This window comes from Myotis myotis, unplaced genomic scaffold, assembly GCF_014108235.1.
Source record: "Myotis myotis isolate mMyoMyo1 unplaced genomic scaffold, mMyoMyo1.p scaffold_m19_p_10, whole genome shotgun sequence".
NCBI classification, from domain to species: Eukaryota; Metazoa; Chordata; class Mammalia; order Chiroptera; family Vespertilionidae; genus Myotis; species Myotis myotis.
Genome location: NW_023416314.1, coordinates 75,906,886 through 75,930,196, shown reverse-complemented (window position 1 = coordinate 75,930,196; position 23,311 = coordinate 75,906,886). Strand labels below are relative to the sequence as shown.

At 41.8% G+C, this 23,311-nt stretch overlaps 1 protein-coding gene across 4 annotated transcripts in view; it reads left to right on the top strand.

Moving 5' to 3' along the window:
• Nucleotides 1-6,984: 6,984 nt before the first annotated feature.
• Nucleotides 6,985-23,311, top strand: part of QSER1 (glutamine and serine rich 1) — a 63,780-nt gene continuing 47,453 nt past the window's right edge. For 2 of the 4 annotated variants that reach the window (XM_036326311.1, XM_036326308.1), the window contains exons 1-3: nucleotides 6,985-7,190; nucleotides 18,265-18,377; nucleotides 18,774-18,935. In XM_036326311.1, the coding sequence (XP_036182204.1) occupies nucleotides 7,000-7,190; nucleotides 18,265-18,377; nucleotides 18,774-18,935 (466 nt within the window). In that variant the 5' untranslated portion in view covers nucleotides 6,985-6,999. Of the gene's footprint in view, nucleotides 7,191-14,571; nucleotides 14,756-18,264; nucleotides 18,378-18,773; nucleotides 18,936-23,311 lie in introns of those variants that run through there. The other 2 variants (XM_036326312.1, XM_036326309.1) reach the window with 2 other exon arrangements.

The window sequence follows — 23,311 nt, the reverse complement described above, 5'->3', positions numbered from 1 at the left end:
CCCAGTAATCCCACTTCTAGGAACATATCCCAAAAACCCAGAAACACCAATTAGAAAGGATATATGCATCCCTATGTTCAGCACAATTTACCATAGTGAAGATATGGAAACAGCCTAAGTGTCCATCAGCAGATGAATGGATTAGAAAACTGTGGTACATCTACACAATGGAATACTATGCTGCTGTAAAAAAGAAGGAATTCTTACCATTTGCAACAGCATGGATGGAACTGGAGAGCATTATGTTAAGTGAAATAAGCCAGTCAATGAAAGAAAAATACCACATGATCTCACTCATTTATGGATAATAAAGACCATTATAAACTGATGAACAAAAATAGGTACAGAGGCAGAGCAGCATCGAACAGACTGTCAAACTACAGCAGGAAGGCTGGGGAGGGTTGGGGGGGGCGGGGGGGGGGGTAAGAAATCAACGGAAGGACTTGTATGCATGCATATAAGCATAACCAATGGACATAAGACACTGGGGGGTAGGGGAGGCCGGGGGAATGTCAAGGGGAAAAAAAAAAGGAGACATATGTAATACTCTTTGTAATACTTTAAGCAATAAACAAAATTTTTTTAAAAAAAGAAATATTTTAATATCGCTATTCCCCTTTTCTCTATAATAGAAGTATCAACCAAATTCATGATCAGCAATGACAGATTGAAACACACGCATGCGATTGGCACTAGTGAGAGCTTTATATGTATCACACATGCACACTTAGCCTTTTATAGATATAGAATAAACTTGCTTAATTAGACCTGATTTCTGATGTTGCTAAACATTTCCCAGCCCAATGAAGCACCCTAACTTCTCTTTCAGGTAATTGTCAGCAACACAGCAGTAAATATCAACATGAAGCAGATTATTATTGTAGATCATGCAGGGAGAACAAAGGGTAAAATATTTAACTGTAGCAGTGTTTGACTATATTCTGCGCAGTGAGAAAACCTGAAGTCATTGTCAAGTTCCACCATTTCTTACTTCTTTTCAGTCAGGTCAAGTTTCTAAACTTTCTAAATCTCCATTGTGTTGCTAATGAAAAGAAAATAGGATTCTTACCAAGTCTCCTATCTACCTACTCCAGGACTTCTGTAAGGATCAAATGAGATGAGGCATGTGAAAACGCTTCACAAACATTTGGTTAAACTGTAAAATGTTTGCACCTGGCTATAAAGCAAGTCATGTTCCTGGGCTGAGGAAACTCCAAGGAGGCTAGTCACTAGGGAGAGGAAGCCAGGTGTTGCTATGTGAAGTCATTACCTGGCACCCATAGTGACCATTTCTGGGCTGTGGGCCGCATTTTGCACCATGAGGTCTTGGCAGTGTTGGCTGCGATTTGGTGGGGTGTGGCTCCAGGGTGTGTCCATTTAGCGGAAGCTGAGTGTTGGTTTGTTGGGGCCAGGTCCATGGTGCCTTTATTTTTAAATGGCCAGTGGCCAGTGCACGTCATGGCAACTCCTGCATTGAGCGTCTGCCCCCTGGTGGTCAGTGTGCATCATAGCTACAGGTCAGACAGACAGACACTTAGCCTGACTGGGGATGGAACCTATAATCGGAATGATGCTCTAACCAACTGAGCTACCCAGCCAGGGCCTGTTTTATTCTTTTTTTGTTGTTATCATTGTTGTTGTTGTTGGTGGTGGTGGTGGTGGTGGTGGTGTGTGTGTAAACCTGTGAAGGAACTATGCTTCTAGGGGGGGTACACCAATGTTCTATCCAGGCTGAAGATGTAGACTATGGTGGAACATTAGGATGGGCAAGGGAATGTTTTCCATGGCTTTGATCATGTCACTCCCTGCTTTAAAGTTTCTCTTGGCTCCTTATTGGGAGGAGGTATACTAAAGTAATCAAATGTGTGGATATCGGGCCAAATATAGACTATTTGAACATCAAAATAAATAATTATGGTAATGGATTATAATCCTGTGTTCAAGGACCTCCCAATACCACTCTCACTCTCAATGATTTGCTATAAGGACCCACAGAGTAAGGAAGTTGTGCTGAGGATTACAGTTTGTTACTGTGAAAGAATACAGGTCAAAATCAGCAATGGAAAAAGGCACACAGTGTAGAGCAGGGGTCCTCAAACTTTTTAAACAGGGGCCAGTTCACTGTCCCTCAGACCGTTGGAGGGCCGGACTATAGTTTAAAAAAAACTATGAACAAATTCCTATGCACACTGCACATATCTTATTTTGAAGTAAAAAAACAAAACGGGAACAAATACAATATTTGTATTTGCATGTGGCCCGCAGGCCGTAGTTTGAGGACCCCTGGTGTAGAGCATATGGAAAACCAGGTGCAAGTTTGCAGTTGTCCTCTCTCAGTGGACTACTGTGGACACTGATCACGTGAAGTACTGCCAACCAGGGAAGCTCACCTCAGTTTTGGTGTCAGGGATTTTATTGGTGGTCAGTCACATGGGCATGGCTGACTGTCCTGGTGGCTGAACTTATTTCTCTAGCCTCTTTAGAGGTCAAAAGATACTGTGTGGTCCAAAACCCTCACCATAAATCACATTGTTAGCATAAACTATCTGGTGTGGGCCAAGGCCTCAGATAAACAAAGATACTCTTAACAGGAACGATATTCAAAGTACTTAAAACTTACTGTCCTGGAGTCTGGCAAGGGACAAATCTTTCCTTGGAATGTACAGGGTCTGGACAATCTGGGTCTGCTCAGTTAATCTTTTGGCACAAACCCATTGAATAACATAAGAATCCACGAGTCTATAAGGAAATAAATAAATAAATAAATAAATAGTAAGAAAAAGTTCCCTCTTGTCCAAGAATGATTCTAGGAGGGATAATGGATTAGAAAAATCACTGTTTGGTTACCATGATAATACTTACTTCAAGCAATAATTATTAATGGATGCTCCAGTGAGTTGATTAATGGTTGCCCAAAAGGTATGTCCATGTTCTATTCTTCAGAACATGGGAATCTGACTTTACTTGGGAAAAAGGGTCTTTGCAAGATATAATTAAATTAAGTACCTTGAGATGAGATCATCATGAATTACCTAGGTGGGTCCTAAATCCAATGACTGTAAGAGATACTTAATGTTTTTCTCTTATAAAAGACAGAGCAGCAGACAGATATACAGAAGAGAAGGTAATGTGAGACAGGGACAGAGCAGAGATTAATGTGGCCACAAACCAAGGAATGCCACCAGAAGCTGGAATAGGCAAGTAAGAATTCTCCCCTGGAGTCTCCAGGGAAAACACCCTGCAGACATCTTGACTTCAGACTTCTGGCCTCCAGAACTCAGACAATAAATTTCTGTTGCGTTAAGCCATCCAGTTTGTAAGAATTTGTTGCAGCAGCCACAGGAAACTAATACAGATGCTAAAACCATTGGTGAAAAAAGAGTGACACATCAGGAATTTACAAATTCTTAAAGTACCCACAAAATTCGTACTCATTATAAGGAAAAATATAAAAATATAATAACTCCTCAGTGGGGAAAGTAGGCAATAGTCCTTATTACTGAAACTTACTGGGTTTCAGAGTCAAACATAACTGGTTTGAAGTTCTACCTGCATTATCAATTTATATTAGCTGAAATGATTTTAGGAGTTACTTAACTTCATTAAGCCTCAATTTTCTATAAAATGGAAATATTAATCATCAATACCCATATCTGAAGGACATTTTGAGGATTAAATGAGACAACCCATGTAAAGCCCACAGCACAGGATCCAGCACATATGTATTAAAATACACATTGGTTGTTCTGATGAGAATAGCTATCATCTACAGAATGAAGTTTAAAGTTCCTGTAATATGTCCTGGTCGGGTAGCCCAATTGATTAGAGTGTCATCCCAATACTCCAAGGTTGCAGGTTCGATCCTGGGTCAGGGTACATACAAGAATCAACCAACGAATGCATGACTAAGTGGAACAAGTGGATGTTTCTCTCTCTCTCCCTTAAATCAATTAAAATATGTATATTTTAAGTTCCAGAGAGATAAAAAGCTATACTCATTGAAAGACTTTATGATCAGGCCACACCCCTATCTTTACAGCTACTATTTAAGATTATTTCATTCCCAGGCCTCCTGGTCCAATCCTTCAACCTTGCTCCTTCCAGAGCACCAATCAGCTAAGCCATTCACCAGAGCCCTGAGGTCCATCCATATCAATAGCTCAGACCACTCCTTCTACATACAAAATTGATGACCAAATATGCTTCTTGAAGCTCTGCTCACTGGGAGGAGTATCTCATCACTGTCTGCCAGTGACACTTCAGTGAGACTGTGGCGTCCAAAGAAGCAGGCTTAAACACAGCTCTTTGGACTCCATTGCTGTTGCCCAGGGGGTATGGCAGGCAGCCAGTCAAAGATGAGTGCCCTTAAGGAACTAATCTGTGAGGGAAAGTGGCAGATACACAACTAATTGTAATGGACAGGACAGTGTTAAATGTAATAATAATAAGCGCCATCAGGCAACTGAAAAGGAAGCAATTGGTTTTACTTTGGAAAGTTGGGGGAATGTCATGGAGGACAGCATGTTTGATCTGGATTCTTGAACAATGAATAAAAGTTCCACAGGCAAAGAATGGAATAACCATTTTTATTTAAAACAAGAACAAGGCTCCCTTTTGACACTATCTAGCTCAGACTTAATGCAGCTTAGTTGTGGACTATTTAAAAGAGATCATGAAAAATTTGCAGCATTGGGAGTATATTGCCAGTAGGGAAGAAGACATTCTCCAGATACCCATTTAATAAAAAAGATTTAATGACATTATTTGTAGACATGTAACATTGGAAATGTACGTGTATTGGTTTAAAGTAAATTAAGGAAATTTCACTTAGTGGGCAAAGGAACATGTGACAGAGTAATACATTTTTAAAATACTCATTGAACATTTTGCTTAATATCTTTCCTCTTATTTATGTGATATAAACACACTGCATAATGGTGTGAGGTACTATAAAGGTTTTATTGCCACTTGTTTGGAATTGACTGCATAACTCACTCTGACTAACAGTTGTGGGTACCTCAAACTAAGTGCCATAAAACATTTATAGCATGTCTCTCTACTTCCTATATACCTTCTCCACAGAGACATTTTAGTGCTCAGAAAAATACACATAAATGTAATTGTGAAAACTTTTTTTGGTTTATTTAGATTACAGACCTCCAGTCTGCAGTAAGAAAAATAAATGTTGCAAGGAAGATTTACTTCTCTGCAGGATCTCAGATTTTCTAGCAAATTCCTTCCCCAAGGAAAACCACTTTTCAAAGATATCCTCGGTAACATGCATACTGAAATTAACATAAAATTGGCAAGTCCCTTGTGTCTGCACATTCGAATTCATTTGTAAATAACCACTACTCACTTCCTTGCTTTCCCACCCCAGGACAGGACTCCAAGCAGCACAGGTGCCTAAAGACTTACAAAAAGGAATGAATAGGAACAAAGGGATGTAGGCGCCAGGAGGAAAACAATCTCCCAGGACAAAATTAATCTCAAAAGAAATAGCTAATCCAATACCGGGTATTACCAAAGTTTAAACTGCCTTTAAAATGGTGAACAGAGATAGTGTATCAAGTTTATTGGGTCTTCTACTATGCCTGCCTGATTTGCTTAAACTTTTATCCTAGGCTTATCTTGGGGATAGATTTCTGTGCTAAGCACATAATAGGTGTTAAACCAGTATTGATTTTTAAGGGCGATGGCCAATAAATATAAACTTTACTCTTATTTTTAACTTTTACTTTATGCCTTCACGACCGATGTTTCCTATGATCCCTAAATCTCACTACTAGGGTAGAGGAAACACAACTCATGTACAATAGAAGAACCTCAAATAATAATTTAATTACCGTGCACCAAACAGATAGTAAATGTGTGGGTAAAGAGTCCTGCTGAGGTTCCAAGTCTCAAACAAAAAACTCCAACACAAGATGTGCATAGTGCGTTTAAATTTATTGTAATTAGAGTCATCCAGAAGGTAGCTGGATTAATTAATGAAGAGGCACTATTTATCTTGGGATAGAAGATTCTAAAACCCAGAATGAGAAAATCCCCGAGGTGGGGCGTGGGGAGTTAATAAGAGCCCCTGGGAAAGGTCCTTTCATCGAGGACTGAAAATAAATAATGCATTTGAATTTGAATCTCTTTAAATAGAAATTCCCCCCCTAACAGCAGGAAAAGGGTCCCCTAACCGAGCAGCTCGGGGCAGGAAGGGAGTAAACGGAACCGGGGAACAGCCCGCTCAGCTGTTTCTGGTCGGGGACCAGGCGCAGGGAAAGGAGTCGCGATGTGGGAACCGAGTATCTGGGTCCAAGTAACTCGAAGGGTCAAACACGAGCTCCAGGCGACGCGTGGCCAGGTCCCCCCGCTGCAGCTCCTACCCGTTTCCACTCAGTTCCCCTTCCCTCGCGCAGCGCGAACATCAGGCGCGGCCCCTGCCCACGCGGGGCGCGGCGAGCGGACAGCTGTCCCTGGAGCAGCCGACGGCGGGAAGCTCGCGGCCCGCGGGCTACGGCTGGGGGGCGCCCCTCCGGAACCCCCAGAGCGGGCTGGGCGGGGGAGGCCTCGAGCCTTCACCCCCACGGTAGCCACCGAGAGGCGGCCGGTGGCGGCGGAGGCCTCGAGGGCAGCCCGCTCGGCCGGGAGCTGCGAGCGCGGGGCGCCGGAGCGGGGGGGCGGGGCGGAGGGGGCGGGAGGTGCATCCTGGGAAATCCACCAACATGGGGCGAAACCGCCGCCGCCGCCGCGAGCCCGGGCCGCGGATGCCGCCGCTTCCCTGACGCCCAGCGGGGGCCTCGCCGCGCGCCGCGGCCCAGGAGCCCAGGGCACAAACTGGCCAGCGCGACCTCCGCCCGTCCGCCGCCGGGGCCATGTGAGCGGGCGGCTCCCGCCGCCGCCGCCGCCTCCTCCTCTTCCTCCCCCCTCCCCTCCCCCCCCACTCCCCTCCCACGGGGCCCTGGAGGAGCCCCCGCTGCTGCCCGCCCTTCCTACGCCGCCCCCGCGATGGACAGGAACTACGCGACCTCCGGCTTCGCCGACCCGCCGCCGCCGCCGCCCGCGCCCCCCGCTGCCCCCGCCGCTTCCAGCGCCGCCGCACAACCCCCCGCCCCCGCCTGGGCCTACGAGCCCCGAGCCGCGGCGGCCGCCGCCAGCAGCAGCGGCAGCAGTTGCAGCAGCCCCAGCATCAAGGCCAGGTAGGGAGGTGGGCGGCGGGGTATTGGTGGGCCAGGAAAGGCCGGGGATGCGTTTGGGGCCTTCGCCCCTTTGCAGCACCGCGCAGGGGTCCGGGCCGGGTGGGGAGCCCTCCGCTCGCCTCCCCGCCCTCACCCCCCCGAGGCGGCGGCGGGTGACTCTTCCCGGTGGTCTTGGGGTGGGCGGGGGCGCCCAGCGCGGGATTCGCGCCCGGGGCGAGTGGGGGACGGTGGGGACCAGGGAGGGCTGGTCGGGATTCGTGGGATCCGTCACCTCCCGGGTCCTGGGCTCTCACATGGTGAAGTTTGGGTTCGTGGCTGCACTCGCTCTCACGGAGCCCGAGAGTGCCTCCGGGGTGAGGGGGGAAGGGGGGCTCCGAGGAGGTCGGGGCTGTGACATTCCATTGTATTAGCACCGGCAATGTGGTCTTGGGGGGCCTGGCAGTGTAGGGGTGGGGGAGGCCGGAGAGGAAGAGGCGCCGAGCCGGGCCGCTGACTTTGGGGGGTCCGGGAGGGTTGGGCGGCGGGAGAACCCCTGGGGCGCGGGGCCCCGGGAGGGGTCCTGGTGGCGCGAACGCTGCGCCGAGCGGGTGACATATGTTTGCAGTGCCGGCCAAGCCCAAGCCCTTTCTCTTCCCCGCCTTCAGAGTTCTCTTCGGTCTCCTTCCCTTGCCGCAGCAGCGGCAGAAGTAAGGAATCGCTCTGTGTGTTGGGGAGACCAAAAGTTGGGAAGACATTGGAGGGGGGCTTCCGTGCAGGCCGCAAAGGTTGAAGAACAGGGGCGTGCTTTTCCATTTCGGCTTCTGGCGCCCTGGTCGTCATTGTAGCGCGGGGTTCAAGAGTTCATCTCTGCGAGTCGATAGCAGAACCAAGGGAATCTAAGATATTGACGCTTTCTCGGTATTTAAGCGCACGGGAGACGTGTTGTAGTGCCACTTCGCGAAACGGTCCTTCGAATGATGGCCGGAAGGCGTGGTCTGGTTCGGGTGGTGCGGGAGCGGGGCGTTTTGAAACCACCTCCGCCGAACAATGCTGAGCCCGGTAGGTGGGTGCCGCGTCTGAGGACTGGGATCGGGAAGCCGGGGTCGCTCATGACTTCATCCTCAACTACCGACAGGAAGCTTCGTGGCTTTGCCTCATCAGATTTCTTCATTATTGTCCAGACAGAAGTGAACTTTTTTTTTTTACTTTACATATTACAGTGTTCTAGGTTATCTTTGTTTTTATGAAAATTCCACGTTCACTATTTGGAAAATAGGTGTGAAGATCAGCTGATCTTTGTCTTTAGTTAGTATCTTGGGATGATTATGAGAAATTGAGAAAAATCTGGCACAAGAAACGGGAAATCAGCTTCCTTAGAAAATTTTAGGGCCTTTGCTTAAAAGAACTGCGATTTTTAAAAAAATAATATGATGTCCCAATTTGGAGATAAATACTTAAATGCTGAAATAAATAGTTATAAACAGTCATAACTCTGTATTATATACAATTAAACCATGGAGTTTTATGAAAGATGTTTGGTACCTTTCCCATTACTATTATTATTTTGGTGGTAATTTGACTATCATTTTTCAAGTAGCTTTTGCATTGAAAATGATAATTTACAAATTAAAACTACTTTCTCTTCAGTGAACAGCAATGATAGGAATTTGTGCAGCATTTTTTTATGTTTTAAATGAAAAAAATGTTTTATTAGGTAAATGCTACCTAGTTATTCCTGTTATTTCTTTTAGCAGAATACTTCTGAGGCAAGAAACTAAATCTACTTGTCATATTTTCCAAATGTTGTTTATCAAAATAACAAAGAATGACTTCCCAAACACATTTGAAAACAGTAAGTAGATTCATTTGGAACACATAATCTAGAAAAAAAATTATTTTCTGTTTATTGGAAGTTACTGATTTTTAAATGCTAAGTCCCCCCCTTAAAATATATTGGGGGATGGGGTCAGCAAAATTATAGCATAGAAAATGCAGGCTTTCCCCCTCCCCCACCAACTTGCTTTGTTAACATCTTGTGTTAGGATCAGGCCATCTGTACAGGGCTACACACACTTCTTAATTGCACCTCGTTTTATTCCTCAAACTGTGCAATGCCCTCTTTCATTTCAGTTATATAGAAAATACCAAATCTGAAATGATGCCCTTAAGTCTTTCAGTATTCTTCATTTTCTGAAGCCTGTTCATATTTTTATAACATTTTAAAGAGCTTTTTCATAATTCAGGTTATCAGTTGAATGTTTTTGTTTCCCTTTGTGGCACTTTCTTCTTGAAGGTGCAAATGAGTACTGGTTGTGATGAGGTAATATGGATACATATCCATAAAGAATTAGCTTGTCTGTCGCCTTGTTTCCAGTAACCTATTCAGAAGCTTATAGATGATAACGACATTCAGTTGTTACTGGCATGGGATCGAACATCCTACTTTCTGTCTGCTTGGTCCTGAAATGGAACATTTTCATCAGTTGATAGGGAAAAGCATGGTAAATAATTTTTCATGAGTTTAAAGTAATGCTTTTTTTATATAACCGCTCCATCAGACATAGGTATTTCTCTTATTTTAACCATTGAAAAATAAAGAGCTAATGGGAAACACCAGCATTTTACCTTAAAATAGGGTGTAAATAGGGATTTCTGAATATTTCTCTAAAACAATACAGGCTAGGTACATGGAAGTTCAGGGGTAAGAACTGGTCATATTAGTCTCCATTTATTTGTGCTTTTCTCAGTTGGTTTTAGGGACCAAATGAGCATATTTTTGCCTATCACTATGGAATTGGAAATATTTTTTGTGGGACTATTTTAGATACTATAAATACCTTCACATGCTTTTGGAAAGAAGATGACATCAGGAAGCTGCAGACCTGCTGCCTTTTCTCTATTACTTATATTTTGTACTGAACAGGGAGAGATAGCAGTTTTATCATGGTGATGACAGATGTTTGTATCTGAATATGCACCAGAAAGTGACTAAATGGAAATATTTTGTTTTACAATGATTTATATTTGTTTTTTTGCCTTTCTAACTTGAAACAGTCCGGGGTTTTTCTTTCCACCAGTTTTTAGAATTTCCCAATAAGTTCTTTCTGATTATAGTATGTGTAATGAGTGTGATAGGTACCCCTCCAAAAAAACAAAATAATGATTAGCTTCTCTAAAAATGGTCAGCTACTATATTAAGGACTTTTTGAGTGAGTTTTAAAGTTAGAGTTTCCCTCAAGGCTTTTGGAAAAAGACCTTGTAAGATCACAATTTATGAGGAGTAAGGACAATCCCAAATTACTAAGGTTATTTTAAATAAACTTTTGTTGTTCAGAAAGTGTTTTCCCATAGAAATAATGTTGTAAGTAATAGTAACCATCATTTACTGAGCAACTAATGTGTGCTAGCTACTGAGTGTTTTAAGTGATGTACTAGAACACACATGCACACAATTTAATCTTCCAGCAATCGTTTGAGGTACGTATTTTTACTTTCTTTTACTGAAAATGGAAGCCGAGGCATAGAGACATTAATATACTTAGAGACACGTAGCTAGTAAGTAGTGGAGCTGGGATTTAAACCTGGGCATTGTGGATCTGGAGCCGCATGTTTAATTACTGTACTTAACTACTTCATGATAAGATACATCTACCTGTATTATGGGTTGAATGAGCTTTTGTAGCTGGCCTGGAAACCTAACCATTATTAATATATTTACTTCGCTGTTCTTTGTCACCATTACCTCCCCCCCCACCCCCCCCTAATTGAAACAAGCTTCCTTTCACTTTCATAGCACTGTATTTTCCTCTCTGGCCCACTGCTTTTCCCTGTTCTTCGTTAGTCCTGACTATTTTAATCTCTACATGTTGTCATTTCCTCGGGGCTTGGGACTGATGTGATTTCTTGTCCACTCTGTGCTTTCTCCTAAGCATATAACATCCATGATTATGGCTTTAAATATCATCTCTGGGGACACATGTGCTAAAGCCCAGACCTCTTCTGAGCACCTAATCCATATGCAGTTACCTCTCTGAACTTTTACTTGGGTATGTGATGGGCTTTTAGTTAAGAGCTCATGCTTCCCCCACCACCCCAGCTCTTGTTTGTATAGTGAGGTCCATCTCAGTCACACCTCTCTCCACCTAGTTGCTCAGGCCAGAACCTGGGAGTTGTGTGTACTACTACTTTTTAATCTCTTAAATATATATTGAAATTGTCTACTTTTTTCTGTTCCCACTACTTCACCCTGATTCAAGGTACTGTTATTTTTCACTTGGATTACTATGGTAGCATCCTATGTCATCCTTAGTGAAGCTACCATGTATATCAAATGACTTTCAAATTTATATCTCTAGATTCATACCTAGTTGCTTACTATTATCTCCACATGAATATTGAAGAGGTATTTCAAACAAATATGGATATCACCCTAACCACCAAACTGGTTCTCCTTTAATCTTTCCCACCTCAGTAAATAATATCACCTTTTATTGTATCTCAGGCCTAAAAGTGGGAGCCATCTATGATTCATTTCTTTCCTTCCATATCTACTCCCTTAGTAAATCCTGCTGACTTGAGTCCATGGTTTCCTACATGGACTGTTGCAGTTGCCTCCTTTTGCTTTTCTTGCTTCCACTTTAGCTTTTCTAGAGTCCATTAAGCATGCAACAGTCAGATTTAATATTTCATAATATAAATCAGGTGATGTCATTACCCTGCTTAAAACCTTCCAATGTTTCTCCAGAGGAAAATATAAAGTCCTTGTCATGGACTTTATATAATACACATACACACTTCTTAAAAACTAATAAGACAGCTAACCACCACTTTTTTTTTTTTTTGGCCAAACAATTTAAACAAACTTCATAAGGGAAACTATAAGAATAGTCTATAAAAATATAAAAAGTTGCTCCTCATCATTTGTTATTATGGAAATGCAAATTAAACCACAATGAGATACCTCTACCTACTTAGAATGTCTAAAATTAAGAAGACTGAAAAATTCAAATGGTCAAAAGAATATAAAGCAGAAATGGAATATTCATTCATTATTAATGGTAATGTGAAATAAATAGTACATGCACTTACCTTCTCACCTAGAAATCCCACTCCAAATATTTAATTTAGAGAAATGAAAACATATGTCCACAAAAAACTTATATACAAATGTTCAAAGCAGGTTTGTTTATTCATAGTCGTCCCTAACTGGAAACAACCCAAATGGCCCTCAGGTGACTAGATAAACATGTTATGATATACTAGTATTCATACAACTCATTGAAAAGGAATGAATTATTCATGTATGCAACACCATGAATTTATCTCAAAAACATGTTGAATGAAAAGAGCCAGACACAAAAGAATATAGGCATGAGGCTTATCAGTGGCTATCTGGGGATGAGATGAAAAAGATATTGATTGCAAATAGTCATGAGAAACCTTTTGTTGTGAAGGAAAAGTTGGCTAGGATTGTGATTATATTGGTGTATTTATTTATCAAAATAAGTGAACTGTGCACTTAAAATGGGTATACTTGCCCTGGCCAACTGGCTCAGTTAGTTAGAGCATCACCCGTTCGATTCTGGGTTCGATTCTGGTCAGGGCACATACCTAGGTCGAGGGTATAGGAGGCAGCTGATCTGTGGATGTTTCTCTCTCACATTGGTGTGTCTCTCTCCTTTCCCCTTCCTCTCTAAAATCAATAAAAACATATCCTCAGGTGAAGATTTTAAAAAATGGATGTAGTTGATTGTGTGTAAATTATACCTTAATAAAATTTATTTTTAAAGTTAAAAAAAGATTTTTATGCCCTAGCTGGTTTGGCTCAGTGGATAGAGTGTTGGCTTGCAGATTGAAGGGTCCTGAGTTAGATTCTGGTCAAGGCCGTGTACCTTGGTTGCAGGCTCAATCTCCGGCCCTGATCAGAGTGCGTGTGGGAGGCAACCAATTGATGTGTTTCTCTCACATTGATGCTTCTCTCTCTCTGTCTCTCCTCTTCCTTTCCACTCTCTCTAAAAATAAAGGGGAAAATATCCTCAGGTGATGATTAACAACAACAAAAAAGATTTAAAAATAACCCTAAATTGAGTCTTCAAACAAACAAAATGTAATTCCTACAAGTAATAAGGTAGCTGTAACAATATTACTTTTGAATCAGTATTCTAACTGTTTACACTTAGTGGGATATAATCTTGGCACAGAAAGCACTATGAAGAAATACTGACCTTTACTTAGTAGATTTGTTTTTGGTAGAGGTTGCATTATAATTATAGTATTTTCAAATAGAGCTAATGAGAAATATTGATGTAGTTGTGAATTAGGATTCCAACCTTAGGAAAAGGGAGATACATATGTGAAATCAGGGAAGATGAGGAATACTATATTAGATTTGAATGAGAATTGTCAGTATGAACTCATATATTTTAAAAGACTAGCTTTGTCCACCAAAAGGGCCTAAAAGCAAATGAAACCTCCGGCATCGAACACACCTTACACCCAGATCTTGGTTTTTAAACGCCAATGCCCACTAAAGGGGCTCCTAGTAGAAATGATTGATTTCAGGTCTGGTACAGGAAAAATAACAAGGTGAGCCTAAAATTTCTTGTGTTAGAAGGATGTGTTTGAGCCTAACAGGAATACCTCCCACCACCTCCTTTCTCTGGGAAGAATTCAGGGGCTTCCTCACAACCATTCCTCCAGGATCTGGAAACTACCCCTGGAGATTTTCGGGTAATTGAACAGGGATCAAGGACAGTCTTGTCATCAGATTCAGTCCTGGCCAGGCCATGAGTAGGGTGCTAAGGGGATGGAGCCCAGTTCTATCCTGGGCCCACAGAGCATTGCCTGGCCTGGACCCTGGACCCAAGCCAGCAGAAGTTCCCACGCCAGTAAAGATAAGCTGTGTTCTCCCACCTGGTTCTTGAAAATTTGAGTGGGGCCACCCTGCCTTCTCCAGCAGCTCCTTCCTGCCACCCTCCAAGGCTCCATCTTCATTTATTCTCTCTATTCCTACCGTTTAAACTCTGTTCAGAGTCCAGATGCACTGGGCACTTTCCTCTCTCCCACTGTAGTGTGGCCTTTAAAGCATCCCTAATCTAAACAGGTCAAAGTTAGTCATTCAGAAATACTTATGAAACACACATGAGGGCGCCAGACAGTTCTGGGCACTGGGAAGCCAGCAGGGACCAGGATAGGCAAAGTCCTGGCCTCCCCAAGCGGACATTCTAGGGACTTTCATGAAAGGAGAGTTCCAACTTCACCACAGAGGGGCCAGTCTGGGTGGGGAGAGACAGGGAGAATCACCCTAGATAAAGTCAGTAATTCATCCTTTTGCTTTGAACCACAGCCAGCCAGGGTTACTGAAGCCTAGTGGAAGGGACACTGTCCCTGCTGTTGAACAATTGGCCTGGGGCAAGTTTGAGCTCTCAGCTGTGATGACTGGGCCCTTTCATGCAACCTGGGAATTCACCTACACAGACCTCACCTGAGGCAGGAATGTGGTCTGTGCTGGGCTTCTGTCACCACCACCTGCCCAGACTTCCAACCCGAGGATTCAGGGGAAGCGAAAGCTGCTACATCCACCCAAGGTGCTTTCTATTCCCTTTTGTGTTTGCAACAATCACTGTGTGGACCTTGGCAGGTGCTATCCACATACTCTGGGATTACCTGTGGCATGCAGCCGGGGTCCATGCACAACTGCTTCATGTGGACAATGTGCTGAGTGGGAGTGGGGGTGGGGGTTAAGTAATTTAACTAGAAAGTAGGAAAAAGATCAGAAATATCAGTTTTATGTGAAGAAAAACAATGTTAGGAAATAGAATGAAAAGTTCCCATGAATTCCAAAGTTGAAGATGGGAAGTCAAGTGTATTTCAGCTCCTTGGGTGGTGGCTTTAGTCCCTGTGCCCCAGTCCTATGGGGGAGTGGGGGTTGCCTCTCCTCCACCCTGCCTCACGTCCTGTTTTGAAAGGCTCTGGTTTAAGATCTGCCCTCTGAGGGGGCCTTTGCTTGGTGGTACCTTCTCCCAAGTGCTCTCCAAGCAGGAAGGCAAGTATAGATGCCGAAGAGGAGATTCATTTGCCTGTTAGCCGGCTTCGATAATAGCAACCCAACCAAGTGGCTCTGGGCAACAGGGACAAATCATTCCCTCTCACAGTAAGAGCTTCCAAAGTAGAGATGATCCAAGATTACATACATGAGCAGCTGAAAAATGTCATTGAGGACCCAGGTTCTCTCCACTTTCTCCCCCTGCCATTCACTTTTGCTCACGGTATCCTGTCTCATGTCCCTCATCAGATGTCCCCCAGGTTTCATTGGCCAGAATCAGCACAACCCACTTAACAATCTCCAGGTAAGACGAGGCCCCCACAATGGCCTAGACCAGTGGTCGGCAAACTGCGGCTCGCGAGCCACATGCGGCTCTTTGGCCCCTTGAGTGTGGCTCTTCCACAAAATACCACGTGCGGGCGCACACGTACAGTGCGATTGAAACTTCGTGGCCCGTGCGCAGAAGTCGCTATTTTGTGGAAGAGCCACACTCAAGGGGCCAAAGAGCCTCACGTGGCTCGCAAGCCGTAGTTTGCCGACCACTGGCCTAGACTAATGAAGAGTCGCCCTTTGGAGCTGGGTGGAGCCCATGGTCCTAAAAAGGACATAACCCTAAGAAGAGGGCAACCCAATCAAGGTTCTGCCACCCAGGTAGCAAGGAGGAAATGGCTCCCTAGTGGGCAGCCCACAGGTCTGCAACAGGTGGTGGCCCCATTGACCTCTCTAAGGAAGGAATGGTAAAATGATCCTGATTTTATTCTCATGGGAACCAAACTATTCTAAGACAAGAATCCTGCTTACTCAGCTGCCATCAGGTTGAAGAGATAAAGCCCCCTTGACAGTGTTGACCCAGTGGCTCCCACCACAACCTTCTAGCAAGCCTACAGGTGCATGGGACAGAGAATTTCCTGCTGGTACTGAGAGGCACATGGCTTGTGCCCATTCTGATTACAGATTAATGTCAGAACCAAAACAGTGATGCTTAGCTTCAGTATCTGTCTGTGTAATAAAACTGACCGTGTCCCTCTGTTTGGAGAATACTCACTCTCATGGATAAGAAATACCACTCCATTGGAGATTTTGCTATGGCTTTGTAAAGGTCCTTTTCGAAAAACTGAAAATCTTCTAATTCCTTGTGAAAAAATATAGCACTTTTACAAAGAGAAAGAGGTCAGGAATCTATTTGTCCTGAACACCTGACTGTAAGTCCTCCCTGCAATTCTGTGAAATACACCCTTGATGCTCAGGAGTCCCTTCACTGCCGCTCACCACTCACTCACTTGACTTGGGTTGGCTGTCTCTCTTTGACTCATGCCAGGTCCACAAGTGCTGAAAGCTCAGGTCTCCATCCTGGTTTTCTCAGAAGAGCCAGAGGTAGTAATGGGCACGCCCCTGGAGCCTTCTGATTCTCCTCCGTCTCCAGGAAGTCCTCCCCATTGAGAGTATCCTCTTCCCACAGCAGGCCTTCCTTCCACCTGAAATATGAAAAGCAAGGCTCAGATTCCTCAGCGATCAACCCACACTGTCCACATTGTGAAACTTCTTCTCTGACTCTGCTTCTGAGAGAGTCTGTGTGTGTTCTGTCTCAGCAACAGAAACAGGTTTCTTCTGGAACAGTTGAAAGCTCAGTGTCCGTTGCTGTGCCTGTTTGAGATCCAGGCTCCCACCTATCAGTGGGATCTGGCTCCACCGAGAATCCATTGTCCCTTGGGCCTGGGCAGAGTGGACCGGGACTGTGTTAGTAAGAAGACAGGTTTGAGGGATCTGGGGTTGGAGTTCGTAGGGCAGCCACCCTGGTTTCCTGTGCTGAGTCATTCTACACTGCAGAGGATATCTTTCTCCAGTGAACCTCTGCTCTCCAGAAAAGGCTCCCCTGGTGAGCGCAGCAGTGGTGGCAGGGGCACCTCCGCAGCAGCGCTAAGGATGTCTGACTGCGGACTTAGGGGAATGGGCCTAAGCCATTAGTCGGACATCCCCCAAGGGCTCCTGGACTGTAAGACGGCGCAGGCTGGGCTGAGGGACCTCCATGCACCGGGCCTCTAGTATATATGTATGTATGTGTGTGTGTGTGTGTGTGTATTTAAAAAACTAAATGTAAAGAGATACAACCAAATGCTGTTCTTGAATTTGATTGGATCCTACATTGAAAAAGCTTTAAAATTTCCAAATATTTTGCTAATAATTAGGGGAAATTGAATTATGACCTCTGTGTTACATGCTATTATTGACTTAATGTTGAAGTTCTTTAAGTTAATACTGGTTATATAGGACAATATTCTATTCCTAGGAGATACAACTGAAGGAATTAAGGATGTAGTGTTGTGATGTCTGCAAGTTATTTTCAAGTGGTTTAGTAAAAAAAAAAATAATGTGTGTGTGTGTGTGTAGTAAAAGATAACAAAATGTTAACAATTGTTCAATCTTAGGTGACAGGTGTGTGGGTTATTCACTATACTATTTTAATTTTTTCTGTGGGCTTAAAATATTCAAAATAAAAATCAAGAGAAGAAAACATCTTTTTCTGAATGACTCAAAATGTAATTTCAAGCTTTTGGGAAATAATATTAATGATCAATTTATTTGAATGATCTGATATTACATAGAATGTTAAAATTAGAGGGACCTTGGAGATTATCTTGTTTAGTCCCTTATTCATACAGATGAGGAGATTAGTCTGACAGTAATTGAATCACTTCTTGAAATCACACTGTAAGCCAGTAGTAGAGCTTGGATAGTGAATTCAGCTCTCCTGTTTTCCGGGATATTGCTCTTCCCACTGTACCATGTTTTACCACTCTCAGTAAAAGGACTTTGTAGGAGGTAAAAGTTGAATTAAAGAAAATATTATGTGTCATTTTTCTTCCTTGTATATCTTCAATGTGCTTTCCCCATTTTGACTGCTTGATCTATTGGTCTATAGATCAGGAATTTATAGTCAAAGACTTCCGCTACTTTTGACAGTTGCTGTTTTAGAAACTTTTTTTCTAGAAATTTTTTGATCATATGGTTTGAGCATTGTGTTTTTGGTCACTTATTTTTATTATTCTCTAGTTTAAGCTATGAAGAAGGACATCCCTCACTCTCTGAAACAAATCGCCTTCAGAGACAGACTTTTGCAGCTTCTCATCAACTTCCTGGATATCCTACCACACCTCAGCCAACCGGTAAAAATTCTCTTGTGAAATATAACAGAATCTGGATACATTTAGTGAATAAGGGGGAAAAAATCAGTTTTCACATGTTGGGTTATGAATATGTGTGCAGTACATAACAGTGTCATGGGAAATTTTAAAATAAAAATGAGATTAAAAGCTTTGTCTTTTATTGATAAGGAATATAAACAACTAATTAGTTGGGAGATCTTTTTCATGCATCTTTATAGATTTTAAATGATAACTATGCTTAGTCAAATTAATATTTGTTTGCTACTTCAAAATAAGACAGTTTAGAATTGTAGAATTTTGGCCTCAAATTTCAGAGAGTCCTTTTAAAAATATCAGAAATATAATTTTATATTAATAATATCTTTACTTTGGGATATATTTTATCTTCAAATGTAGGTCTTTCTGGAACATTTGATACTGGTGTGAACAGTGCCAGCACTAACACTAAGGAATCTTCAGTAATGAACTTTCTCTCTTCTGTTGAATCTCAAACAGCTCAGGCTGCTTCTTCAGGAACTACTCTTTTACCACAATTCAGGGCTCCATCCTGGCAGACAGGTGATTCTTTGTTTTCAGAATTTTTAAGTCTTGTAAAAATATACTTTGAATGGGCCTTATCATTATGGTAGTGTGGCTGAGAGTGAAGTTAATTATTGATTTTCCAGTGAACTTTAAAACCTGAAATTTTTCACAATTTTAAGGTGGACAAAATAAATTTTACTAGCAGAAATTCAGTTTTAGCACTCTGATAAAAACCAAATTGAAGAAAGAAGATAATTATTAAAGATAAACCCTAGAAGTAAAGTTTTTATCTGGCAACTTAAATACAGTTGACCCTTGAAAAATGGGTGTTAAGGGTGTATTGACCCCCTCCCCTGCATAGTTGAAAATCCACATATAACTTCTTTTTAAGAGCAAAATTTACTTTTTTTCCTATTACAGTTGACATTCAATATTATTGTATATTAGTTTCAAGAGTACAACATAGTGATTAGACATTTTTATAATTTGCAAAGTGATCGCTTTAATAATTCTAGTGCTCACCCGGCATCATACATAGTTATTACAGTATTCATTATATTTGCTGTGTTGCAAATAACTTTTTAAAAAATATATTTTTATTGACTTCAGACAGAAAGGGAGAGGGAAAGAGAGACTGAAACATTAATGATGAGAAAGAATCATCAATCAGGTGCCTCCTACATGTCCCCCACTGGGGATCTAGCCCACCCAGGCATGTGCCCTGACTGGGAATTAAACCATGACTTCCTGGTTCATAGGTCGACGTTCAACCATTGAGCCATGTCGGCTGGGCATGCAAAAACTTTTGATTCCCCTAAAACCTAACTTCTAACAACCTACTGTGGACTGGACGCCTTACCAATAAAGTAAGCAGTCGATTGCACATTTTATATGTTTATATGTATTATGTGCTATATTAAAAGAAAGTAAGCTAGAGAAAAGAAGATGTTATTAAGAAAAATCATGCCCGAACTGGTTTGGCTCAGTGGATAGAGCGTCGGCCTGCGGACTGAAGGGTCCCAGGTTCGATTCTGGTCAAGGGCATGTGCCTGGGTTGCGGGCACATCCCCAGTTGGGGAGTGTGCAGGAGGCAGCTGATCGATGTTTCTCTCTCATCGATGTTTCTAGCTCTCTATCTCTCTCCCTTCCTCTCTGTAAAAAATCAATAAAATATATTTAAAAAAAAAAAAGAAAAGAAAAGAAAAATCAGCCCTAACCAGTTTGGCTCAGTGGATAGAGCGTCAGCCTGCGGACTCAAGGGTCCCAGGTTCGATTCCAGTCAGGGGCGTGTACCTTGGTTGCGGGCACATCCCCAGTGGGGAGTGTTCAGGAGGCAGCTGATCCATGTTTCTCTCTCATCGATATTTCTGGCTCTCTATCTCTCTCCCTTCCTCTGTGTAAAAAATCAATAAAATATATATATATTTTTTTTAATATATTTTATTGATTTTTTTACAGAGAGGAAGGGAGAGAGATAGAGAGTTAGAAACATCGATGAGAGAGAAACATCGATCAGCTGCCTCCCGCACACCCCCCACTGGGGATGTGCCCGCAACCCAGGCACATGCCCTTGACTGGAATCGAACCGGGGACCTCTCAGTCCGCAGGCCGACGCTCTATCCACTGAGCCAAACCGGTCTCGGCAATAAAATATATTTTTATAAAAAAAAAAAAAAAGAAAAAGAAAAATCATAAGGAAGAGAAAATACATTTACAGTATTTATTTTTAAAAATCTTATGTAAGTGAACCCATGTAGTTCAAACCTGTGTATCTAAGGGCTAACTGTAGTTCTTGTCTACTTGAGAGGAGCAGAGATTAACTTTCTTTTTTAAATTTTAGCTTTTATTGTGAATATAAAATTGTAAGATAATGAAAATATACCTTGTAATGATTTTATATACGTTTACATTGTGAACGAATTCCCCCTCATTTAGTAAATTTACATTCATCACTTTATTTTTCATTTTTTGGTGAAAGATTAAATTCACATATGTCAGCAACTGCAGGCTGGGTAGCTTATATGATAGAATAAAATCATGGAACTGATTTCATCATTAAAGTTACATAAATTTATTCTTAATTAAATTGACTGAATCACTATTTAATAAAAATCATTATACAAGGTGGGGCAAAAGTAGGTATTATAGTTGTTTGTATGGAAAATAATACAATAATTAATAATAATACAAGAATAGACTTTCACATACAACTATAAACCTACTTTCGCCCCACTCTGTATTGTGTTCGTTTATATGTACTTGTAAATTTTATTTTCATTATTTTACTTTTCAACTGTTTCTCACCCCCAGTTATTTGTATGTTTTTATTTTTTACAGGATAACAGGAAGGTTAGTTTTTAAGGTTTTATTTTAAAGAATAAAACGTCATAGCATATTTGAGAAAACATTTGTAAATGATAGCTATAGGAAACAATATTTTATTCTAATGCAAATTACAATAGAGCTTCTCAAAATGCCTCAGCAATTTCTGCTTCTAAGAAGATAATGTTTAGTGTAAAATATAACAGAATATTAAAAAACACAATAGCTTCATCTTTTGCTTCCTGGAATAATTTTACATATTCAGTTAGACTTTCTATTCTAGTTCCTATGGTAATATTATTTTAACCACTAATTATAAGTGTTATTTATTCTTTTAAGTGTAACTAGATATTTTCTGTCCTTGTAGTAGTAATACTTTTTTGACATTTAATGGAAAGAAGTAAGAGAAGAATGTTTTTGAAAGGACTAGAGAATCTGTTTTCCCCAGTTTCTCCAAAGTGGAAAAAAATATTTTTAATGGAAACTCACTAAAAATCATGTAAACAATACAAGGGTATATAATATGGAAAGTGATAGTTTCTAACAACAATCCCACTTTTTAGGGAAGATTTATCAGTTTGTATTTACCCTTTTTTTAAAAAATGTATTTTTTATTGATTTTTTACAGCGAGGAAGGGAGAGGGATAGAGAGTTAGAAACATCCATGAGAGAGAAACATCGATCAGCTGCCTCCTGCACACCCCCTACTGGGGATGTGCCTGCAACCAAGGTACATGCCCTTGACCGAAATCGAACCTGGGACCCTTCAGTCCACAGGCCGACGCTCTAGCCACTGAGCCAAACTGGTCAAGGCAACCCTTTTTTTTTTTTTATGTCTTTGTATATCAAAACATATATCCACCTATCAATGTTTATAGCAATAATATTATTAGGGTATGCCATCATTATTTGATCAATCCCCTGTTGGTGGACATTTAGGTTGTTTCTACTCATTATGTATAATAACTGTAGTGAATATCTTGTACAAATTTTTTTGTGTCCACTTATTTCTATAGGATAAATTTCTAGAAGTGGAACTTTAGGATGACAAGGGCATATACTTTTTTATTTTAGCTGTATATGGCTAAAATGCTGTCCTGAAATGTTAACAATTTCTCTTTTTTTCCCCAATATATTTTATTGATTTTTTAGAAGAAGGGAGAGGGATAGAGAGTTAGAAACATCGATGAGAGAGATCGATCAGCTGCCTCCTGCACGCCCCCCACTGGGGATGTACCTGCAACCAGGGTACATGCCCTTGACCGGAATCTAACCCTGGACACTTGAGTCCGCAGACTGATGCTCTATCCACTGAGCCAGACCGGTTCGGCAACAATTTCTTCTTGACAGTACTTTATTAATTTCTGATTAGCCTTTTATGATAAACATGCATCTGTTGTTACTAGAAATTGTTCATAGGGCATCAAAACTTGAATTGCAAGAGATTTTTAAAGTGCATATATTTTGATAAGAGAAACTTTGCAGTATTAACCTTACTGTAATTGTGAGATTTATTTATCATGTTAAATGTAGATAATTTAGTTTTAATTTTTAAAATATATTTTATTGCCGAAGCCGGTTTGGCTCAGTGGATAGAGCGTCAGCCTGCGGACTGAAAGGTCCCAGGTTCGATTCCGGTCAAGGGCATGTACCTGGGTTGCGGGCACATCCCCAGTAGGAGATGTGCAGGAGGCGGCTGATCGATGTTTCTCTCTCATCGATGTTTCTAACTCTCTATCTCTCTCCCTTCCTCTCTGTAAAAAATCAATATATTTTATTGATTTTTTACAGAGAGGAAGGGAGAGGGATAGAGAGTTAGAAACATCGATGAGAGAGAAACATCAATCAGCTGCCTCCTGAACACTCCCTACTGCGGATGTGCCCGCAACCAAGGTACATGCCCTTGACCGGAATCGATCCTGTGACCTTCAGTCCGCAGGACGAAGCTCTATCCACTGAGCCAAACTGGTCAGGGCTTAGTTTCAATTTTAATGTTATGAATATTTGAGTTTGTCCATTGTTATTTTGCATTGGTTAAATTGATCACTAGAGATTGTGCATTTTTACAGGTGGTTTTTGTTAATCCTCAA